Genomic DNA, 25,089 nt, shown 5'->3' on the forward strand with positions numbered 1-25,089 from the left:
CTTGTACACCCGTCCCTTTAAGCACTGGGTTGTTTTTGTCTCATTACCATTATTAATTAATTGCCTATTTTTGCTGCCTTTTGATTGGGTGTTTTTTTATTTAAATTTGTACATTTTGCCTTTTGCAACTGTCTGATGAAGAGGGCTTGTACCTTGAAAGTGCTTACCAGCTGTTTTATTTTGTTATTAAAAGAGTTTTATTCAGTCTACTTGGGACTTAGCACTCATTTATTTTCTTTTACTTTAAAGGAGATAAAGGACCTGATACTATTGCTGTTAACTGCAGCCAAAAAAAGGGAGGAAACAAAAAAAGTACCTGACTTGAAAACGGTAAGGAAGATAAAAAGGAACAAATAAATGAAATGAAGTTAAGGGAGAGAGATAATAAAAGAGTATGTAATTTTCTGCTGTAAAATGGGTCAAGTTTGAAGTATCATGTGGGTGAACAAGAAACATTAAGATGTTTTAAAAACTGGAATACGATACATCGCTACCAGAGACTAGATGAGAATTTGGATAGGAAGGCTGTAAAGTTATCCACAAATTGTAACAAATGCAAAATACTGAAAGCTGTTTCATACTTATATAGTGCAAGGGTATGGGGCCAAGGGTAAAGGAAGCAATCTGTAATGTATTATTTATCTTATATAAGAAATCAAGTTAATGGTGGTGATGACAGCAAGATATCAGTTTATAAACAGCTGTGAAGTGTTAACTTTGCAGAGACGAAAGCAGTGGGATTGGTTTTAAGCAATATAATGCTACACTTATTTTGTTAGAATTTCAAATGCTGGTACTTCATGCGTTGTGCACGAGGACTGCACAATTAATGGTTAAATATTAAAATAATGTTTTTATTTCAATAAAGACATATTTGCAGAAAAAAAGAATGTTGCTTGCGTTTTGGTAACATACATACATAATAGTATGCTTCACAGGATAACCAAAAGTCCACTGGGATTCCACGACAGTGAATTTATACATGAAAGACAATTAAATTGGATTACAAAGTTTTTGTTGTTGTTGAAAGGATTTCAGCTTTAAGTATATTCACTCATTTTCCCAGGATTAAAGAACAAATACAATTCCTTGCAGACAAACAAATCGGGGTTGTGTTAAATAACCCCTTTGAGAGTGGGATAAGTGAGCTATTTAAATGCGATTTTCACACTTCCATATTAGAGGTAAAGAGCCTCAAAAATACAGTAGAGTAGGTATTGGTAACCACACCTATACAAACCATGCAGCAATTAAAATACAGTTTTTAGTGGTGGGACTAGTCACTTATCTTTTAAAATAACTGCTTTCAGTAACTACAAAGAAAGCACATAGCATGCCCTAAATTATAATATATTAATATTTGACTACAACCAATTTCTTTAATATTGTGAATGCAAAGATAAATATAGGATTGAGTCTCCTTTTCCTTCTGTTGCTTTCATGCTTAAGCAACTTTAATCTATATTAGGTATTCTCACTGATGCAGATTTAAAGCAATATAATCAGACTCAGTTGCAATGATAGTTATGATGCTATGATTCAAATCTTTGTATGACCACATATACTGTAGGAATGGATTGCCAAAATGTTCTAGATCAATCTGTTCTGTTCAATTAGTATTAATAGACCAACATATGGTACCCCCCCTTTTTTTTCTTCCTCCCTTTCTTCTTTCCATTCATGACTACCAGTCTACCTGAACATATAAAGGTATAAAAAGGGAAGGGGAAATAAGTAAACTGGTATAACTACTGAATTGCTACAGTTATAAACACAAGAGACTGTAATACAGGTATAAAATATATAGGTATTAGAAGCTTATGCCGATAAAGTAACTAGGTTAATTGGTGAAACTGACTCCTTATTTTCCAGTACTTAGTAGTGGTTTACACAATATTACATACAAATCCACTGCGATTGCCTAATGGACTTTTTATGTTCATATTTGTTTGAGTTACCTTAGAAATGCTTTACTGCTTGTATATACTACATTTAAAGCAAAAGCTATTTATGTATGTTTTTGGTGTGTGAGATGGTGTTAAAGGGTGGTTTGGTTAATTTATTAACTAAACCTGGAACTTTAGGTTCCATGTATATATGTTTTCTTAGTTATTGGTTTCAGAATTTGTTTCTAAAGATTTTTGACACATCCATGATACATAACTTCATGAATTACTTCAAGAATTATACTTGGAAGGTATTATTGATGCTCTAAATATAACTTCAACACATGATATATAAATGCTTATCATTAAATATTAATGGCTTAAATAACAATGTCAAAATAGCTGGTTTAATTAAATTCATTAAAATGCACAGAGGTCAGATAATCTTTCAGGAAACCCATTTGCTGGAGAAGGGATTTGCAAAAATTTTCATTTAATGGTTTTACAGTTCTCACAGATTCCTGCTTTAGAGCCAAAAGGAGATGTACTCTTATACTATGGAACAATACTTATACACTACCTAAAATTTTAAACACATTTTCAGATACAGATGGAATGTTAAGCTTAGTAGTGCTAGAAGTTAATAAGAAATGCTTCACACTGGTAAACTCATATTGGATTCCTGGTCTAGGAACTACACACGTGAAGAAATACTTAGACTTCATTACTTTACATGCAAAGGGAGAAATTATTCTGGTGGGAAATTTCAATTGCTTGTTATCAGATGAAGACACCTCTAAAAATAGTAAGGTTAAACTAATGACACAAGCTTAAAAGGTAAACAGTTTTATAGCCTCAATGAATTTTAGAGACATACATAATTTAAGAGTTCAAAATTCACTTTAATACACTCATTATTCTTTCCAATTTGCCACACAAACTAATATTGATAAGATTTTTGTGTCTAACACTCTTTATTCTAAAATAAGTGATGTTGCGATACAGTCATGTCCACTCTCTGACCGCCATGCCTTTTTCTTCAGCTTGACTGCGAAAAAAGATATGATAATTTTTCAAAGAATCCCAACCTCTGTTACTAAGTTAAAAGGTTTTAAGGAGTGGTTATTAAAAGAAATAAATGCATTTATGGAAAACAACAATAATGGTGAAGCAACAGATATACTCTGGGATGCATTAAAAGTTCACATCTTTAGTGGCGTTAAAGCTTGGTATTTTCAAAGGAGGAGGGAACGAGACAAGGAACTTTCTGATTTACAAGCCAAAATAGATAAGTTGAAGCTAAATTTAAAATCAAATGATAAAGCAGTACTTACTGAAATTTCTAAGTAAAACCACAAATATTTAGAAATATTGAATCATAAGGTTGCTATAAGCTTAGAAAAGATTAAACTACAGTCCTATTCAGTAATCCCCAGACATTTACATAAACTAGCCATCAGATCCAAACAAATTAGTAAATTAAATAACATTAATGAAATTAAATACAAGAATAATAACACAGTAAAAAGAACAACCAATTCAGGAGGTATATTAGAAGCCTTTAGAAATCATTATCGGTCAATCAATGACATGCAATCACCACTAGATTCAGATGATGTAATAGATAAATCTCTACAATAAAATATCAAGATTAAACTATCAAAACAACAAAATAGTACCGTAAATAAACAAATAACCTTAGCAGAAGTGAAAGAACAAGTTAAAAACCTGAAGGATAATAAAGCCCCAGGGTTAGATGGGATCATCCCAAAAATATAAAATATTCTTCCAGAGCACACAATAAAGTTATTATTAAACACATTCTCCATGGTTAAACAAGACTTAATGTTCCCTCCCTCATGGAAGTACTCAATAATTTCCCCCATTCTGAAACAAGGTAAGGACCCCAACTATGTACATCATATAGGCCCATATCATTGTTGAATATCAATTATAAAATGTTCATGTCTATCCTGGCCAAAAGACTAAAGAATATATTACCCAATCTAATACACTTTGATCAAACTGGCTTTATCTTACATAGAAAAGTGCACAACAATATTATTAAGCTACTATCTCTAATAGACATTGCAAACAAAACCAAGAAACAATTAACTATTATTAGCCTGGATATTGATAAGGTGTTTGATTCTCTTAGTTGGTCATACTTACAAAAAAATCTTTAAAGAATTTAACTTTACTTCATATTTCACTAAACTGATATTAAATAGTTATAGTGATTCTAAAGCATTTAAGATTGGTTCATGTCCATCATCCCCAGTAAAAAATTATAAGGGAACTAGACAAGGTTGGCCTCTATCCCCATTATTTTTCGCTTTATCAGTGAAACCTTTTGCTTCATTTATTAGAAATAACCCAAATATCAAAGGATTTCAAGTTAATGAGGGATGCTGTCCAAAAGTTCAGCTTTTTGCTGACGATATTCTACTAACATCCAGTGACACTGAAGGCTCTTTACAACATATTGTGAATGCCATAACTCTATTTGGAAAAATCTCGGGGCTCAATTTTAATCAAAATAAAACAAAAACACTTTTAATCAATAAGAAAATAAATAGCAATTTGCAAAAATACAATACATTCAACTGGGGAAATGATAAAATAGATTATCTAGGAATAAGTATTAAGAATAAGTGGAATGAGACTATTAAATTTAACTTCACTAAACTGGTAGCTATAAATCAGTGACGTGACTAAAAAGTGGAACAAAATGTTTTTCACCATGGAAGACAGACTTACATTAATAAAAATGATTATTTTGCCCAAGATTTTATTTTACATACAACCATTGATTTTACCTCCTCCTAAGAAATTCATTAAACAAATAGGTTCCCTATTACTAACTTTTCTATGGCTCCCAAAGATACTAAGAATAGCTTATAAATGGCATGTTAAGAGCCTGGGACAGTAATGGGATTGGCTTTTGCAACACAGAATTATATTCCAAATCTGGATTTCATCCATATACACCTCTAGCTGGAAACAACTACATGAAATACACATAACTTCCTCTGAGAACTCAGAAACCCAGTTTAAGGAAATCTTTGGAATTAACAAAATATTTTGGATACTCTGTGAATATTGCTTGTATAATAAGAAATTTAGCCACTTCTCACATGGTATAAACCAAATATTTTATATTTTAAAAAATATAATCGACAATTATAGTTTAAAGAACACCTTTCCATTACATTTCCCATAGTTTATACACCAGTTTGCCTAGATACCTTCAATATTAATAAGATGCGGAATCTTAAAGAGAATAATCTAAAAAGTTTTGGCACCAGTTTATAGACAATAAGAACATCCAACCAATGAACTTTCTCTTAGCCAGCAATAATGTCTGTCAAGATAATTGGCTTTGTATTCAATCTTTAAGACAATTTGTTGAAAATAAAGTGAGTGTGTCAATAAATCTGGAAACTGATATTATACCAAGATTGATACAACTATTCATATGGTGTAGTTCAATGAACATTGAACATAAATTAAGCATATCACCTATATATAAAATCCTATGAGAAGACTTGATTACTTTTGACCAAGCTTTTTGTAATTACTCCATAAAGATTAATGGCGAACCTTTATCTAACGATAATAAGAAACAGTTATTAAATTCAATAAAAAACACTTCATCATCTTTACATTGGAGACTATATACCTGGAGATTTATTCATAGAAGCTTTTACACTCCACACAGAATTGACCTTATAACCAAGAGTAATAAAAGCAAATGCTAGAGGTGTGGTGATATTCTTGAAGCCAACTAGGTTCATATGTTCATCGAATGTAGAGCTCTCACACAATACTGGAGTGATTTTAGACATTTCGCAAAAGCCTGTCAAATTACTAGCTCTTTAGCTCTTTGATATTACTCAATGTCCCTACCCCAAGTGCAATTTCTAGACAACAATTACCTGTTCTTTGGTTAATTCTAGCATTCTAGCTATTGCTCGAAAAATAATTACATTGAACTGGAAAAATAAACAAGATCTTATGTTTACTAAGTTTATTTCAATAGCAAAATCCATATGTAAAAAAGAAATGCAAACTATTTATCAGAGATCATCAAATGTAACACACAAAACACTAGCTTGCCAAAAATTGGAAAGATTGTTAGATAAATACTGATTACCTCTCTTGGATAAAACAAATGTTTACCATGGATGTTTGTATATAGTGTAAATAGCTACTATGTTTTATATTGTTTATTTTTAATACTTTATGTCCATGTTTATTAACAAAATTTAATAAATATGTTTTTGGGGAAAAAAAAAAGAAAGCACATTTCAATCCTATAAATTCTGCCAATAGTTCATAGTCTGTATACTACATCCTAGCAATTAAAAAAGACAAAGAATTGAAGCCAAACCTGACACAAAAGTACAACACGATTGGTCCAGACTTCTTGGGGAATTCATGTTCTAATACTCTGCGGTCCAACTGCAGCCAGCTATAGTGGCACCTGTAAAATAAGATGCATAAACGCATTAGATATAGCGCATTTCTGAAAAAAAAAAAAAAAACAGAAACAAAGAAAAAATGAAAGAAACCTGATTTTACACGTTAGGAAAACATGGGACAAAGTATAAAAAAGCATGGAAGTCTGAACTGTTACGTGTTAACTATGTGAAACTGAGCAAGACCCTCTCTGCACTGTCTGCATAATACTTCACAAGTATCAAATGAACACACATTCAAGTATTAAGATATGGACAAGTGAACAATTAATGCAATATTGTTTTGGTAATTAACATACTCCATTCCAAATAAGGACATATTAGACATGGTCACTTGGTATAATACATGCCTTTCCAATATAACTCTACTACTGCAAAGTAAATATGAAAACTTGAACCAAGGCACCATGATTTACTGTGGTAACATTTCATTTGGATAGTTACCTTTTTACCTCCTCAGCTGATCTTAAGCCTTAAATGTTCCATATAGAAGTGAAGGCTAGGTGATGGGGGTGGGATGTGGATAACTATTGTTATCAGCAGTACAAAACCACACCTACCACTGTTTACTGAAATCCACCTAACCTCAGGCTTGGTCATCTAAGCAACAGAGTGTTTCCTCTGTATTACTAGGTCAGATAAATTAACTCATTTATTTTCTAATACTTGATTTACTGTATTCTGAAGCAAGTAGTACGCAACAAAAGCAAGACAGAGAAATAGTCCTCAAAGAGATGCCAGTTCATCACAGGAGACATGCACACACCAATGGATATTTAACTCATTCTTGCAGTTATCCAGAGCTGGAACAAAAAACAATGGTAACACTTACAGAGAAAATACCACAAATATTAAATTATGTCCTTTTTCGCCTCAAGAAGGCAGATCATTAAAACTACAATCTTACTTAACTCATTCACTCCATACCTCTCAATCTCTTAGTGCAAGACATCTGGACAAAGCCTGACACAATGAGGGGACAAAGGCCCCAAAATAGGGACACATTTTAAATAGTGCTCTTATAAAATTAGAAAGTTGCTAGAATAACAGGATTTGGGTTAACATGCATTTTTCTCAAGGATATGAAGTCTGAAAGTCAAATGCATGTCATTATTTAGTGACTTTAATATAGGCCGCGGTGGTGCAATTGTTTGCATTGTCACCTATTCTCGGCTGGAGTGCCTTCTGTGCAGAGTCTGCTGGTCTTCCCTGCGGTCGAATGAGTTTTAAAGACATGCAGTAGGTGCGTGTGTATGTGTGCCTTCTGTGATGGTTGGGCGCCTGGCTGGCAACTCGACATTGTAAAAACTTCACTGCCAATCATCTGCAGACAGGTGATCCGCTGTGGCGACCCCTAACGGGAGAACTGAAGACATTTAGTGACTTCAATCTTTAGATCATCCCAGTGATTTGCCAAAAAACACAATTTATGAGGAACAAATCAAAAATATGAGGCAAAATTCTGGACATTCTGCGAAAATCTGGACAGTTGAGAGGTATTTTCACTCCAATGGAGCTCAGAAAGTTTGTATTGTAACTTCCAATGGGTGGAGCCCAATCCTTTTGACAGAATCAAATTATATCCTCACATTTCAAACAAATGTTCATATTTCTGGAACCACAGGGGCTATAAAAAAAGTATAAATGGCAAACCAGCACAAACTATATTTATTAGGTCTTAAATTGAATTTTATAAGTTACAGTAAATGCAGTAACTATTACATTTGTAATATTTTGTAAACAACTTACAATATCTCAGACACCACACACGTGCTGTCAAGTAGCATTTTATTCATCTAACGGAGAGCTTTCATATTAGGCTAAGGAATTCTGTGTTATTTGGTTGTTGAAATATTTAGAAAAAATGTGAAAATTATATCTATATAAATGAATATCATGACATCAACAGCTAATATCTATTTACCTATACTAGACAGAGGTCGAATATTACTGCAGTTGACTTTGCCATTGTGTAAACTAAGATGAAATCTCTGAAAACCTTGTACATAGCATGGTTTTGGAATTACTGATGCAAATATGAACAAGCAATATTTGACACCTAGAGGCGTCAGTAGGCATTAACTGTAGAAGCACCTGGAGACATCACTTGGATGTAATGAGTTAAAGTCTCTAAAGTTATATCATTGAAGACTCCTACATTACACTAGATTCACTGCCCAGTGATGTCTTTTATTCAGTTCTGCTTCTGAAGATCTAAATACTTTGCTGTAAATAAGAACATAACATTTCACAAACATCTAAAATGGAAACAATATAACATATCACATTTGCATCAAGTGTTTATTGTACAAGGTAAGCCCATCCTTGCACCCCCAAACCCCTTGTTGCTTAACATATACTAACTCAATGGCAACATGGCACTGGGGAAAAAAGCAAGCCCCCAAGAGAGTATGCATTGATCTCAGTGACCACTGAAAAAAATCAAAGATAGTCCCAAGATCTGCAAACCCGGTAAGTCATTCTTTATCCAGTACAAACCACTCTTCAACCTCTATCATATTTAATAAAACAAATGGCATCTAACATTAATACTACTCCTGTACTACACATATTTAGGTGTGGTGTCCTATGACAATTATTTTTGATATTAGTGTATGTTTATTAGATATTTTTAAATCAAATAACTGACAGTATTGACATATCAGAAATTAATACACACAAATATATAATACAATAACATGTATATAAAATGCTATACATATACGTTTATGAATATATGCATGTGTATGTACAACAGGAATAAAAAACAAAGAAACTAGTGGTCTTAAATATTTCAAAAATCATGAAAACCGGGTAGTGTTCCAAAGCAACAAGCCTTTATTCATCACAAAAAAGAAGTTATGTACTCACCATAACGTTCCATCTGAGTAGTTATACTTCATTTTTCTGCAACCTGTGGGTATTCGGATCCATATTGGATCTGAGTCGGCAAATTATTTTCTAGCATCTGCTCCAAGCTCTGAGCTCCTCCCCTACCCATAATGCACCACCATCTCCTGCCTTCCCTCAGATAGAGTTTGCTGCAACTATACACATTAGCAACTCAGCCCAAAGAACCCAACATACTTATGGATATGATAAGGTCAGGGGGACGGAGGGAGGGAGGGAAGGTTGCAGGAAAATGAAGTATAACTACTCAGATGGAACGTTATGGTGAGTACATAACTTCTTTATCTGAAGTAGTTAACTTAATTTTATCTGCAACCTGTGGGACAGAGTCCCCAGCTACTTAAATCCTGGGAGGCCCTCCTGGAAGGATATTCCTGAGCACCGCATAGCCAAAGGATGCTCTTCCTCTGGAAATCAGGTCTAATTTAGAATGAGAAATGAAGGTATGTGGATTTGCCCAAGTTGCTGCTGCGCAAATGTCATCCAAAGAAATCCTAGACCAAAAGGCAGCAGAAGTCGCCATGGACCTGGTAGAGTGAGCTTTAATTATACCAGGAGGAGATTAACTTTTTGCTTTGTAAACATACGAAATGCAAAGAGTGATCCATCTAGCTAAGGAAACCTTGGAAATGGCCTTTCCCAAAAAAGGTTTGGAAAAGGAAACTGACATTGGTTGGACTTGCGGAATGACTTTGTTCTATGAAGACAGAAACGAAGATGTCTATGAATATCTAACAAGTGAAGTTTATACTCACCCTTTTTTTTAAATTGGGAAAGAAAATGGGTAGATTAATAGACTGGTTAATGTTTGATTCAGATGCCACTTTGGGTAAGAATGAAGGATTTGTACGGAGAGATACCCTATCCTTATAGAAAACCAAATAAGAAGGCATGGCAGACAAAGCCTGAAGCTCAGAAACCCTCCTGGCTGATGTAATGGCCACTAGAAAGGCTGTCTTCCAAGACAAAAATTTATGATCCACTGAAGCTGCAGGTTCAAAGGGGAGAGCCACCAATGCCTGGAGGACGAAGGTAAGGTCCCAAGGAGGCACCGAATCTTTGACAGGAGGACGCAAAAGAAAAGTGCCTTTAAGAAAAGCCTTACACAGCCTAGAAGAAGCTACAGCGATGTTATCTGCCCCAACATGAAAATTAGAAATGGCTGCCAACTGTACTTTCACCATGGAGAAGCTAGCTCCTTGCTGAAAGATACTAATCAAAAAATCTACCACTGGAACAGGGGGCTGTAAAAAGATCCAGGTGCCTGTGAGAGGCCCAAATGGAAGAATGCTTCCATTTACTGCAATAAACTTTCCTAGTGGAAGCATTAAGAGAGGCCACTAGTATAGATTTTACAGGGGATGAAAGACCGGGAGTCCTGGCAATCAAAGGAACTGGAGCAACCAAGCTGAAAGCTTGAGGCTGTCCAGGTTGGATGGGCAAGCACCTGAAGGATGAGAGATTAGATCCGTGGAGGGATCCAGAATCCACGGAGGAGCTAGAAGATGAGACCAAAGGAAGGGAAACCAAACTTGGCAAGGCCAGAATGGGGCAATAAGGATCACTTTGCACCCCAGTCGGCAAGCTTTCTGAAGAAACTTCAGAATGCGTGGTAAAGTACAGTTTTGTACCTACCATAAATGTAAATGTTCGAGTGTATAAACTGCTGCAGTCATTACACTTGGGTTATCCTGCCATCAGGCGGTTCCCCAGTTGGCCTGAGTTCCAAAGTCTTGGTCCGGCGTCGGTTGCTGTCGCCTCCTCCCTGACGTCAGTGCGACAGGGGTATATAAGATGCAGCTGACGCCATTTTCTTCAGTTTTTCTTGCCCCAGATGTTAGGTGCCTCTAAATAGGTAGGCACTTCCAATTGCTAATAAAACATACATAAGAAAAGCAAAAAAAAAAACAACTTACAGCTACCAGCAAATACTTCCCATAGGTAGTAAGGGTAGAACACATAGGTACATACCAGCCAGTAAGAGGGGAAGGAGGGAGGGTAATCTGGACTGCAACAGTGTATACACTCGAACATCTACATTTATGGTAGGTACAAAACTGTACTATGTTCATCGTGTTACACTGTTGCAGTCATTACACTTGGTTAGAATCCCAAAGCTGAGGTAGGGTGGCTGGTTCTATAAGGCATTAGGGGTGGCTATAAGGCCCTGCAGCACTGCAGTGGCAAAGCCAGCTCTGGATTTAGAGTATAGAGGCAGATGGTAATGCTTGGTGAAGGTATGTACAGAACTCCAAGTTGCTGCTTCCAAAATATCCTTGGTAGGTCTGAGGTAGGCAGTTGAAGTGGCTGTTGCCCTGGTGGAGTGAGATCTAATGCTGCTAGGTACAGGTTTTCCATGGTATGTGTAGCAGAAACGTATACAATGTCCTATCCATTTTGAGACAGTCTGTTTTGAAATGGCTTTTCCCTGTGCTCCTGCAGTATATGCTACCAATAATTGCTCAGATTTTCTGAAAGCTTTGGTTTTGTCCAAGTAGAAGCGTAACTGCCTGTGAATGTCCAAAGAGTGCAGTAGTCTCTCCCATTTATTCTGTGGTTTAGGATAAAAAGTTGGCAGGTGAATAGATTGGTTTAGAGACACACTGGATACCACCTTTGGCATAAACGTAGAGTTAGTTCTTAAAGACACCTTGTCCTGGTGGAAAATGAGGAAAGGTTCCACTGCCATTAGTGCCTGTAATTCTGAAACCCTTCGTGCTGATGTTATTGCCAGGAGCAGAGCAGTTTTCCAAGAGATATATTTTAATTCTGCTGTGTTAGCTGGCTCAAAAGGAGGTAAAGTTAGTTTTTCCAAAACAAAGTTGAGGTCCCAAGTTGGAGTAGGTGCTCTACGGGGCAGTCTTATGTTTTTAGCCCCTCTGAGGTACTGTTTTAACAGAGGATTAGAGAAAATTGGTGGATCCCTGTTGTAATGAGCAGAGATGGCAGAGGCGTGGATCTTGATGGATGAGAAGGAGAAGCCTTTGTCCAGAATCTCAGTTAAGTATTGTAGTATCTGAGGAATGTTTGGGACAAGAGGGTCAAGGCTGTGAGCTTGGTTCCAGGCACAGAATCTCTTCCATTTATCCGAATAGGCTTTCCTGGTACTAGGCCTTCTGGCCTCCAGAATGACATCCATAACAGCCTTGGAGAGAGGCATTGCTTGCTTGACTGAGGAATCTTCCATGCAGCTAGGTTTACGATCTTTAGCTGGCTGTGTAGTATTTGATTGTTGTGCTGAGTCAGCAGATGTGGGATTTGAGGCAAAATCCAGGGTGGTTCTTGTGCTAACCTCCTTAAGATTGGGTACCAATGCTGACGTGGCCAGTCTGGTGTAATCAGGATCATCTTTGGCTCTTCTTGCCTGGCTTTTATGAGTACCTTTGGCAGGAGAGGTAGTGGTGGGAAAGCGTATACTTGTAGGTTCTCCCAGCTGAATGAAAGTGTATCCACTTTCCATGCTTGTGGATGGTAACTCCTTGTGCAGAATTTTTGTAGCTGGCAGTTTATTGGGGATGCAAGCAGATCTATGTCCAGGCTCCACCATTTCTGTGTTATCATTCTGAATATTTGTGGATTCAATTCCCATTCGTGTGGATCCATGATGTTTCTGCTCAAGTCGTCTGCCAGTGTGTTTCTCTCCTGGCAGGAAGTGTGCTTGCAGATGAACTTGAAGGTTTATAGCTGTGTTCCACAAGGTCATGGCTTGTCTGCATAGGGGGTAGGAGTGAGTGCCCCCTTGCTTGTTTATGTACCACATAACTGTGGTGTTGTCTGTCTTTAGCAGTAGTTGTCCTGGATGCAGCAGGTCCTTGAAAGCTATAAGGGCATTTTGTACAGCTAGCATCTCTTTTTGATTGATGTGAAGATGCCTTTGTTCTGCGGGCCACGTGCCCTGAATACATTTGCCTGCCATGTGTGCTCCCCAGGTGTAATCCGATGCATCTGTTGTCAGTGTTTGCCTGGCTGTGGGCTGTGTAAAAGGCTGTCCCTTGTTGAGGTGACAAGCTTCAGCCCACCATTGAAACTCCTGTTAAAGGCAAGGGATTAGTGGTATAACTGTTTCCAAATTTTGATAGTGTTGAGACCATACATTCTTTAGGTACCATTGTAGCTTCCTCATATGCAGTCTGGCATATGGAATTAGTAGTATGCAGGATGCCATGTAACCCAAGGCCTGCAGAATTTTTCTTGCAGGGAGTTGGGTCTTTGTTGCCATCAACTGAAAGTATTGAGTCAGTTGTCCTTGCTTGTCTGGTATGAGGTAAGCCATCTGGGCCGTTGTGTTCAAGCTGGCACCCAGGAATATAATCTCTTGTGAGGGCACTAGTTTTGATTTCTTTTCGTTTACTGTGTACCGCAGGCAACTTAACTTTTTTACAAATGCCAGATGCTTTAGAAGAATATCCTTGCTCTCTGAATCAGGCAGTCGTCCAGGTACGGATAAATTTAAATTCCTTTCTGTCTGCAAAATGCAATTACTGGTGCCAGGCACTTTGTGAAGACCCTGGGCGCAGTAGATAAGCCAAAGGGCAGTGCAGAGAATTGGTACTGCATTGAACAAGCTATTTATCTGAGGTATCTTCTGCAGTTTTGTCTTATAGGGACATGCAGGTATGCCTCCTTGAGGTCCAAAGTCACGAGCCAAGCTTTCTTGCCCAGCATGGGAAGAAGCTGCTGTAGTGTCAACATTTTGAATTTCGGAACATCCAGGCAAGTGTTTAGAGATGAAAGATCCAGAATGGGCCTCCAGGCTTTGTCCTTTCTGGGTACCAGAAAGAGTCTTGAGTAAAATCCTTGTCCTTGCTCCTGTGATGGTACCTATTGAATAGCTCTCATATCCATGAGTGCTGTAAATTGTTTTTGAGCCTCTTCCCACTGATTTGGTGGCAGATTTGGCATTCCTTTTAACCTTGGCAGAGTGTGAAAGTGGAACCTATAACCTTGAAATACAATGTTGAGAACCCATTTGTCTTTGGTGATCATTTGCCAGTTGTGGTAGAAGAGTGCCAGTTTTCCTCCCAAGGGGGATGCCAAGAGGGATTTGTTTGGCAGCTGTAGTGGGAAGTCATTGCAGCTGCTTTTTATATGATTGGGGCCTGTCTTCCCCCTCTTTCTGGCCTGATGCAACCCATTGTCGAGGCCTGTAAGGACCTTGTGTTTGACCTCTACCTCTTGGACGTCTGTATCTTCCCCTTTGAGGTCTGTCTGTAATTGGAAAGGACCAATTCTTAGTTGGCCAGTTTCTGATAAATCTAGGAGGATGAACCTGTAAGAAATCCTTCACCATTTGCATAGATTTTGCCTTATCCTACATTTTCTTTAATACCTCTTCTGCCTTAACTCCAAATAACACATCCTGCTGCAAAGGTGCATCCAATAATTTTGCTTTAACATGATCTGGTAACGTATGTTCTTTTAACCAAGCATGTCTTCTAATGACAGAGCCTGTAACTGCTGCTCTGCAGGAGGCCTCTAGAGAATCAAAACCACATTGCAAAGTATGCTTTCCCACTTGTTCAGCTGCATGCAATAAATCCTGCATTTCTTTAAAATTAGGAGGATCTGATTCTGGAAGCATTTTATTGTTTTACCTGAGACAGTAAAATTTGCTGATATTTTAGTATGTGAATCTGGCAATTTAAGGCTCTCATTGCTAAAGTTGCAGACTTATATACTTTCTTTCCCCATCTGTCTAATGCTCTGGAATCTCTGTCAGAGGGAACTGGATTCTTGGCTAATGAGGCCTTAACTCCTTTGGGTCCCTGAGAAATAGTTTCAGGGTCAGCTACAGGGCTTTTATACAGAAATCTATGTGAGTCAGGGACTCTGTAGTATCTGTCAGGTTTAACAGGGGCTGGAGGTAAGGAATCAGGATATAAGCTGGATTCAGTATACACATCATCCACAATATCTAACCACTGGCGGAATAGCAAGGGGTCTCTGTTGAGGTATTAAAAGTAAGTCTCTGAGCCTTTTCTTGGATTCTGAGTAATCCTGGCCTTCCCAGTGGAAATGCTCCCTCATGGTATGTAGGGTTTCCCCAAAGCAGTAGTCCTCAGGCGGTGAGGCTGATGGAACTGATTCCTCAGCATCAGAATCCTCATAAGGGGTAAAGAGTATCCTAGGTCTGAGGAAGAATCAGAAGAGATGGACACCTGGTCGGATGAGTCATAGTCTGCATCCTGTCTAGGCCTTTTATCAGGAGGGGGATGTGATCCCCTGATCAGAGTGATTAGGTCTTCGGCCATTTTGAGCATTTGTTTCTTAGGCATGGAGGCCTGCCCTGGAGAATGCTGTATTTGTTTCTTTGATTTTAAAGGAGGCTTAAGACTTGGCTGAGGGTTTAATGCTTAACTGAGTAGGTCTGAAGACACCCTCTGAAGCTATGGGTTGCTCAGCTACTCCGGATCCCTCTGAAAGGTTAGTCTAGGTAGGCTGAATAACTTGTGCGTCCGAAGGCCCAGCCATCTCCACGTGGGAGTCAGAGGCGGCCTGTGGTTCTACAGAAGTGGTCATCAGGGGCTGTGATGGGGCCTCGCTGAAAACTGGAGAACCGGCGACTGGCCTAGGAGAGGCTTCATAGTCAGTTCTGGGCTTCGGATGCCTATCCTTGTCTTTGCGCTTTTTGTGTATTCCGGTCGTCGGAAGTTTTGATGGCATGGTATAATTGAATTTTCTACCAAAATAATGTCGGGCAAAATCAAACCGATGTTTAATAGTGCACTTGTTAAACCTAGCACAAAACTGACAACCAGTGACGTCATGGTCTGGGCCTAGGCATGGGATACAATAGGAATGGAAATCCTTATGAGGCATTTGCTTCCCAAAAGAAATACAGTTATTAACTTTTACTGACATTGGTCTGAGGCAAGAAAAAGTTCCCCCAACGGTGTACTTAGCTTTGTAGAAGACTTTGGTTCTGGATTCGGAATGAAAATCTCAGGAGACGGCCAACTGGCACTTGCGAACTGCTTTTGCTTCGGGCACCGCACGGCAAGAAAGACTGAAGAAAATGGCGTCGGCTGCATCTTATATACCCCTGTCGCACTGACGTTAGGGAGGAGGCCACAGCAACTGACGCCAGACCAAGCCTTTGGAACTCAGGGCGACTGGGGAACCGCCTGACAGCAGGATAACCCAAGTGTAATGACTGCAGCAGTGTAACACGATGAACATTGGAGGGTAAGCATACAGAAGCCCGGAGGGCCAAACATGGACTACAGTGTCTCTGGGGGCATCCCCTGGGGAGGGAATCAGAGCGAAGAACTCACTGCACTTCACATTGGAAGGAGATGCAAAGAGATCGCAGCAAGGCTGTCCCCATGCGAGGAATATCTCGTCTGCTACTGACCGTTTCAGAGACCACTCGTACAGCATCAGAATAGCCCGACTCAATCTGTCCACAAAAATGTTGGAGTGTCCCGGGATGTGTGTTGCAATCAGAAACAGACTGGTGGAAGTCGCCCACTCTCACACTCTCATGGCCTCGCGACACAGGGGATAGGATCTGGTTTCCCCTTGTTTTTTGACATACCAGACAACGGACATGTTGTCTGACTGAATTGCAATCATTCCGAGAGGGAGGATAGTGTGAAAGGCTTTCAGCGCTAAAAGCACGTCATCTCCAGAACATTTATGTGCAACTTGGTCTGTTGCCTGGAACCACATGCCTTGGACTGTCCTTCCCAAACAACGTCACCCCCACCTGAGTTGGGAGGCGTCCTTGGTCACTGTGGCTTGGACTGGGGATGACACAAAGGGGCATCCCGCTGCAACTTCCGGTGAACACAGCCACCAAAGGAGGGACGTCCTGCAGGTGTGACTGATCCTGATCGGAAAATCCATGGGCAGGTCTAGCCACGACCATTGGACCGCCAGAGTCCATTGAAGAACCCGCATATGAAGGTGTGCACAAGGAAGAATAGATATAGAGGCAGCCATGGAGCCCAGAGCCTGGAGAACATCGCTCGCCTTTGGAAATTTGAGGTTCACTATTTGAGCTATGTGACACCTGAGATGTAAGATACTTTCTGGTGTTAAGAAAACTTTTAGCTGCAAAGTGGCTAGCCGTGCCCCGATGAAGTCTAGAACTTGTACTGGTTGCAATTGGGATTTCTTGACATTGACTGTAATCCCCAATCGATCTGCCAAGAGAAGAAAGTAGTCTCTGGCCAGAAACTGAAGATGCTTGGTGGATGCAGCAAAGTCGTCCTGGTACGGAAAGACCTGAATTCCCTGAAGCCTCAGGTGAGCTGCTATGACTGCCATTACCTTGAACACCCTGGGGCTGTGGTGAGACCGAAGGGTAGAGCTCTGATCTGGAAGTGACTGGCTCCCAGCTGTTAGCGAAGAAACCTCCTGGAACTTCTGTGAACTTTGATATGGTAGTAGGCATCCTGGAGGTCTAACGAGCACATCCAGTCGCACTCTTGGAGATCAGGTAGAATAGACTGTAAGGTGACCACCCGGAACTTTTGTTTGGCGATGGACAGGTTCAAGGTTGACAGGTCCAAGATGGGTCTGAGGTCCCCCGTCTTTTTTGGCATTAAAAAGAACCTGGAGTAAATGCCTAATCCGGATTTGCTGAAGGGAACCGGTTCAACGGCTCGTTTTTGAAGTAGATTTAAAACCTCTAAAGCTGCGGCCTCCCTGTGAGTGGGTGGAACATCCAGGAGGTGTCTTGTAAGCCCCGGCGGGGCAACAAATGGGATAATGCAGCCTCTGGATATTATTTGTAGCACCCAACGATCTGCAGTTATGGACTCCCATGCCGCTGGGTGCAATGACAATCTCCCCCCGACTGCCTCCAGAGTAGGACAGTCAGGCAACCCCTCAGGGCTGTTGGGCGGGCCTGTCAGAAAAAGTTTCTCTAGACCCGAAATTCTTAGGACCCCCTCTACCACTGGGTTGGCGTCGATCCTATCCCCCTCTGCCTCTGGGGGAATAGTTGTCCTGAGACTCCCGGGAAAACTGAGATTTCCAGAACCACATCTTCTTTTGCCCTCAGATTCCTAGAAAAGGACCGCTGAGGGTTAGAGAAGCAGATCCCGACGGCAGACAAAGTCTTCCCATCTTTTTCGCTCTGGACAAGTGTGTCACGTACTGTCTTCCCGAAAAGGGAGGAACCGTCATAGGGGGCATTAATAAATGATGCCTTGAAAGGGTCTGCAAATTGGCACAAACTGAGCCAGGCATGATGCCTCATGGCTACGCCTGTCCCAGCTGCCCTAGCCGCTCCTTCCATAGAGTGGGAAAGGAGATGCATGGACATGTTCGATACCGACTTCAGAGTCAACATTTTCGCGGAGAACAGTTGTTTGTCCTGCTGCGATAAGGACTCTGTATCGACTCAGCGAATTCTGAGACAAGGTCTCGCTGAAGCCGGATAACATGTGCCAAATATAGTTCAGCCCATGGATGGAAAAAGTCGCTGACGAATAAACACGCTTCCCAAACCTATCCACCGACCTGGACTCCTTGTCTGGAGGGTGAACTGAGGAACTCTCCTGTGCTAGTTCCTTTTTGGTGGCTGCTGCGACCACCATAGCATCAATGGGGGCTCCTTTAGACCACGGTTGTCTCAGTGGGAGGAGACAATCTTGTCAGGGCGTTTGGGGATAGGCTCCACAGTGTCAGGCTCCTTCCATGCCCTCATGGTGATAAGGTCCACCAAGGGATCCACTGGCGGAGACACCCAGAAAGTAGATGGGCCCGTGCCAAAGGCCTCCAGGAACACGGACTCGTCCCTAGAACGTTTTGGGATGACCAACCTCCCCTCTTGCGGAGAATCTCCTTCCTCTAAGTCTGTGTCCGTAGTGAGGGACTCAGGGGGGTCCAAGTGCCTCCTTTTGCACTTGCTCTTCGGTTGCCCACTTCAGTGGGACACTTCGAAGAGGACTCGTGAGCCGCAGGGGATTCCTCAGAGGGAATAACCTAGGGGTCCTCTGGCACGGGCTGTCCTTGAGACAGGATGAAGGGTGTAGATGCCAAATGCAGCGGGGTCCGGGTGGAATCCGAGTTGATGGGCTGGGGTCTCAATCCTTGGGAGAGAACCCTCTCCACCACTTCGAACATCGATGGAGAGGGTACCTTCTTGGCACTCAGCAAGGAAGAAGCCCTCCCTGGGTCCAAAGCGGGGATTGGAGTCAAAGCAAGGGTAGCCTGAGGTCCAAGGGAACGGTTCTGATCCAAACAAGCTGGAGCCGAAGAAGAATCCATTCCACTGGGTCCAACTCCCTGTCCATGGCTCTGAGAGTCACCCAGATCCAAACTAGCCAGATCTGAGGAAATCAAGGTAACAGCCGGAGTCGAGGTTAGACGAACAGTCGGTGCCAAGCTACCAGCTCCAAAGAGCCTTGGATCCAAAAACCCTGAAGCAGTCTCCCGGATCAGGGAAGGAGAGGAAAAAGGGCAGAGGTCCCCCCTCTGGAGGGGGGGGGGGCTAAAGAAATCTCTGCATCATCCTGTCCATGTCTAAGTCCGATAGGCTCAGAGTCTATCGCAAAGAAGCAACAGAGACTGATCTGGCTGGCCTGCGCAGTACGGCTGAGGAAGGCCTCGGATCCGAAGATTCCAGCAGCTCCAGCGAGAAACGGGGTGATCAGAGTCATGGAGATATTGGCCTCAAAGTCTTAGGAGGTCTAAGGAAAGGCCCCATGTCTGGGAATCTCTTGCGAGGCCTATCCCTCCTCCTTTCTTTATCCTCCCTGCGTCTTTCTCGGTCCTTGTCTCTGTCTTTTTCTTTTCGCTCGTCTGCCCCAGCACCAGTAGAAGCGGGAGTTTCAGTCTCTGTCTGGGTGGGAGATTTGGTGGGAGTACCGGAGACAGAGGCCGAAGCAGAATCCAGCATAGAAGCAGGGAGAAGACCCTTGGCGACCAATTTGGCCTTTCGAGCCCTGAGAGCTCTTGGGTTAAAACCCACACAGATAGCACACTGGGTAGATAAATGGGGCACTCCCTAACAAATTCCGCACAGAGTGTGACTATCAGCCGGTGAGAGCTTGTGGCCACACACTGTACATTTTTTGAAGACTGATTTAGGCTGACCAGCCATAGTCCAAAACTGAACGTCACTCCCTACAGAAAGAATACAACACACACACACACACGCTGAGGGAAAGTGGGCCTAACAGCAACTGACAAAACAAAAAACTTTTTTTTTTTTTAACTGATGAACAAAGCGTTATACTAATGGGGGAGGTAGGATACACTAACGATCACAGACACACTAAATAGGAAGAACAACCCCAACTTACTTATCTTTGAGCTCAGAGCAAAGAGACCACGATGCTCACTGTGGCACGGCAAACGAGATCTGAGAGAAGGCAGGAGATGGTGGTGCATTATGGGTAGGGGGAGGAGCTCGGAACTTGGAGCAGATACTAGAAAATAATTTGCCGGCTCGGATCCGACATGGATCCGAATACCTACAGGTTGCAGATAAAATGAAGTTAACTACTTCAGATCAAGCGATCCTCAGTAACAAAAAATCAAAAATCAGAAATATTTTAACAGTTTTTATATACTTAAAGTAGGTGTGGAAAAACTACAGTTGTGTACACTTACCATAAATGTAGATGTTCGAGTGAATTCACTGTTGCAGTCATCACACTTGGGTTATCTGCCTGCAGGTAGTCCTCAGTCTGCCAGAATACCAGAGACTTAGTATTTCTGCAGTGGATGCTGTCGCTCCAGGACTGATGTCAGGTGTATATAAACAGGCAACCGACGCCATTACATCAATTTTTCTTGCCCCAAATGTCAGAAGCCCCCCCCCAAATAGGGAGCTAAGTTATGGTGGGAAAATACCAGTAAAAAGTAAATACCAATACCCCTGAAAGGGGTAAGTAATAGCCATAGAGGGGAGAGACAGAAAAAACAGGGGGCTGGAGGGAGGGGGAGGGAGGGAAACCAGGACTGCAACAGTGAATACACTCAAACATCTACATTTATGGTAAGTGTACACAATTGTACTATGTTCTTCGTGTTTCACTGTTGCAGTCATCACACTTGGGTAGATTCCCAAAGCTGAAGAAGAGTGGAGGCAGTCAAGAAGAGTTAGGGCTGGCTAGTATGCCTTGCAGGACTGCTGTTGCAAAACCTGCCCTGGATTTGGAAAAGATAGACAGGTGGCAATGCTTGGTGAAGGTGTGTACTGAACTCCAGGTAGCAGTTTACAGGGACTCCCCTGAGAAATGCTGTAGAGGTATATGTTGCCCTAGTGGAATGTGTTCTTACGCCCTGAGGGGTTGGTTTCCCATGGTGCTTGTAGCAGAAATGGATGCAATGTGCTATCCATTTGGAAATTGTTTGTTTTGAAATGGCCTTGCCCTCTGCCCCTGCTGCAAAGCTGACTAGTAACTGGTCAGATTTTCTGAAGGGCTTAGTCCTATCAAGGTAGAATCTGAGCTGTCTGTACACGTCCAAGGAGTGCAGGATCCTTTCCCCTTTATTTTGAGGATTAGGGAAGAAAGTTGGCAAATGGATGGATTGGTTGAGAGCCACACTGGACACCACTTTAGGCATGAAGGAAGGGTTAATCCTGAGGGAAACCCTGTCAGCATGGAAAATAATGAAGGGTTCCACAACCATAAGTGCTTGTAGCTCAGACACTCTTCTAGCTGAAGTGATGGCCAGAAGCAAGGCTGTTTTCCAAGAGAGGAATTTTAAGTCTGCTGAAGCAGCAGGTTCAAAGGGGGGAAGCGTAAGCTTTTCCAGTACACAGTTAAGGTCCCAAGCAGAGGTGGGTGCTCTCCTTTGTGGCCTTAAGTTGTTTGCCCCTCTCAGGAACTGGTTGATAAGAGGGTGCAAGAAGAGAGGTGGCTCAGTGTTGTAATGAGCCGAAATGGCTGAGGCATGTATCTTAATGGAGAAGGACAGGCCTTTGTGGAGTAGATCTGCTAAGTAATCCAGGATTAGAGGTAAGGAGGGCAGAGTTGTGTCCTCTCCTTTAGATAGAGTCCAGAAGCAGAACCTTTTCCACTTATCAGCATAGGATTTTCTTGTACTGGGTCTTCTGGCTTCACGAATGACGTCCAGCACCTGCTTACTTAGGGTTGCTGGAGGAGAATTCAAGGAATAAGCCAGGATGCAAGATTTATGGTTTGGAGTCGTCTATGCAAAATCTGTCCCTCCTGCTGAGAGAGCAGGGTTGGGTTCTGGTGTAGGTGCCAGGGTGGCACAGGTGACAGGCTGCGCAGGAGTGGGTACCAGTGCTGGAGTGGCCAGTCTGGGGCAATCAGAAATGTCCTTGGTCTGTCTTGTCTTATCCTGAGTAATACTCGAGAGAAGGGGCAGAGGCGGAAGGCATAGACTGAGATTTACCCACTGAAAAGACAGGGCATCCACTTTCCAGGCCCTGCTGTGAGGATTCCTGGTGCAGAATTTGCTGAGCTGGTGGTTGTAGGGAGAGGCAAAGAGATCCAGCTCTGGAGTCCCCCATTTCTGAATCAGAGGATTGAAGGTGCTGGGCTCCAATTGCCACTCATGTGGGTCTAGGAGATTTCTGCTTAAGTCATCTGCCAGTGAGTTTTGTTTGCCTGGCAGGGCTTGAGCTTGCAGATGGACTTTTCATGTCCAAGGCCGTGTGTCACAGGGCCATGTAATAACCTGCAGAGTGGGTAGAGGTGGGCTCCCCCTCTGCTTGTTGATGTACCACATAACTGTGGTGTTGTCTGTTTTTATTAGCAGTTGTCCTGGAAACAGTAGGGATCTGAAAGCTGTCAGGGCATTCTGCACAGCTAGCATCTCTTTTTGGTTGATGTGCAGATGAATTTGACTAGGCCTCCAGTGGCCCTGAATGCATTTGCCATCTATGTCTGCTCCCCAGGCATAGTCTGATGCATCTGTGGTTAGGGTCTGGGCGGCGTGGGGTTGAGTAAAAGGAAGTCCCTTGTTGTGGTAGCATGCTTCTGCCCACCAAAGGAACTCTATCCTTTTACAGGGTATGATAGGAATGACTGTTTCCAGGTCCTGAGAATGTTGGCATCAAAAAGACTTTTTAGAACCACTTGAGGTTTCCTCATATGCAGTCTTGCATACGGAATTAGCAGTATACACAAGGCGATGAACCCTAGGGCCTGCAGTATTTTTCTTGTGGATAGGGGTTCTGGTGGCCATTTGTTTGAAGTAGGCTGTCGGACAGACTTGTTTTTCTGAAGTGAGGAATGCCATCTGGGATGTAGTGTCCAAGCTTGCTCCAAGGAATACAATCTTTTGACCGGGTACCAGTTTGGATTTCTTTTTGTTGATGGTATACCCCAAGGAACTGAGAAGGTGTTTCACAAATGTCAAGTGCTGCAACAGCAATTCCTGACTGTCCACCTGAATCAGGCAGTTGTCCAAGTATGGGAACATTTGAATATTTCTCTGCCTGCAGTATGCAATGGCTGGAGCCTGGCATTTTGTGAAAACTCTAGGCGTAGTAGATAAGCCAAAGGGAAGTGCAGAGAACTGATAATGCATAGATCCTGCCCTGAAACGTAGATACTTCCTGCATGACTCCCTTATGGGAATGTGCAGCTAGGCTTCTTTTAAGTCTAGGGTGACTAACCAGGCATCCTTGGCTAACATAGGAAGAAGCTGTTGCAGGGTATGCATTTTGAATTTTGGTACCACCAGGAAGGTGTTGAGAATTGAAAGATCCAGGATTGGGCACCAAGAGCCCTCTTTCCTGGGTACCAGGAAGGTCTGCAGTAGAATCCTTGACCCCTCTGTTCTACTGGAACCAACTGAATAGCTCTGATATTGAGCAGGGAAGCTACTTGGCTTTGAGCCTCTGCCCACTAGTTTGGAGAAAGGTCTGGAAACCCGCTTGGGGTTGGCAGCGAATGGAAATATTTGTATACCTGGGATACAATGTTAAGGACCCACCCGTCCTGTGTGATGGACATCCAATCTTTTGCATGAAGGGCAAGATTTCCTCCTAGAGGCACAAGCAATTAGGCAGGGCTGGGGAGTGGAGTAAAGAAGTCATTTGTGAGTTTTATCCATAAGGAGGTGGCTTACCACTCCCTCCTTTAGGGGTGGGGGCCCTCCATTGCTTAGATCTCTGCAAACCCTGACACTGTAGTCTGGGTGGTCCGTTTCCTCTGGGTCTGGTTTGAGAAGGCCTGGAGGACGCAGGAAAGGACCAGTGTTTGGAAGGGCAATTGCTACTGAATCTAGGGGGTTGCACTTGTAAGAATTCTTTAACAGTCTGCATAGACTTAGCTTTTTCTTTCATCTTTTTAAGAACCTCTTCTGCTATGGTGCCAAACAAACTGTCCTTGTTCAAAGGAGCATCTAGTAACTTTAATTTGATCTGCTTCTTGAACCAAGCATATCGTCTCACTACAGATCCAGTGACTGCTGCCCATCAAGATGCTTCTATGGCATCAAAGCCACACTGCAAAATATGCTTACTGACTTGGCTTGCAGAGTGCATAAGCTCCTGCAATTCTTTATTTTCTGCACAGTCTGTAAAGGTTGCCACTTTTTGTTTAATAAGAAGTTCCATAATATGCTGCTGAAGTACTGACAATTCAATGCTCTAACAGCAAGAGTTGCAGAGTTATATACCTTCTTACCCCATCTGTCCAAAGCTCTGGAATCCCTGTCCAAAGGGGTGGGATTGTTGGCTGTAGTAGCCTTGACACCTTTAGGCCCCTGGGAAATGATCTCTGGGTCATCCAGGACAGGGGGTATTGCTAAAGGCCTGTGCTGAAGCAACTCTAGGAATTCTCAGTCTCTTTTTGGACTGAGGATAGTTTTGGCATTCCCAGTGGAAATGCTCTCTTAAGGTATGCAACGTTTCACCAAAAGAAAAAATC

The 25,089-nt window shown here is 41.9% G+C and overlaps 1 protein-coding gene across 4 annotated transcripts in view; it reads right to left on the reverse strand.

Moving 5' to 3' along the window:
- FRMD4A (FERM domain containing 4A) overlaps positions 1-25,089 on the reverse strand; it is a 1,911,200-nt gene that overhangs the window by 1,309,466 nt on the left and 576,645 nt on the right. For all 4 annotated transcript variants that reach the window (XM_044087941.1, XM_044087942.1, XM_044087944.1 and 1 more), the window contains exon 4: positions 6,280-6,372. In XM_044087941.1, the coding sequence (XP_043943876.1) occupies positions 6,280-6,372 (93 nt within the window). The remainder of the gene's footprint in view (positions 1-6,279; positions 6,373-25,089) is intronic.

The sequence above is a fragment of the Protopterus annectens genome, chromosome 11.part0 (assembly GCF_019279795.1).
Source record: "Protopterus annectens isolate FY-2018-M chromosome 11.part0, PAN1.0, whole genome shotgun sequence".
NCBI lineage: Eukaryota > Metazoa > Chordata > Ceratodontiformes > Protopteridae > Protopterus > Protopterus annectens.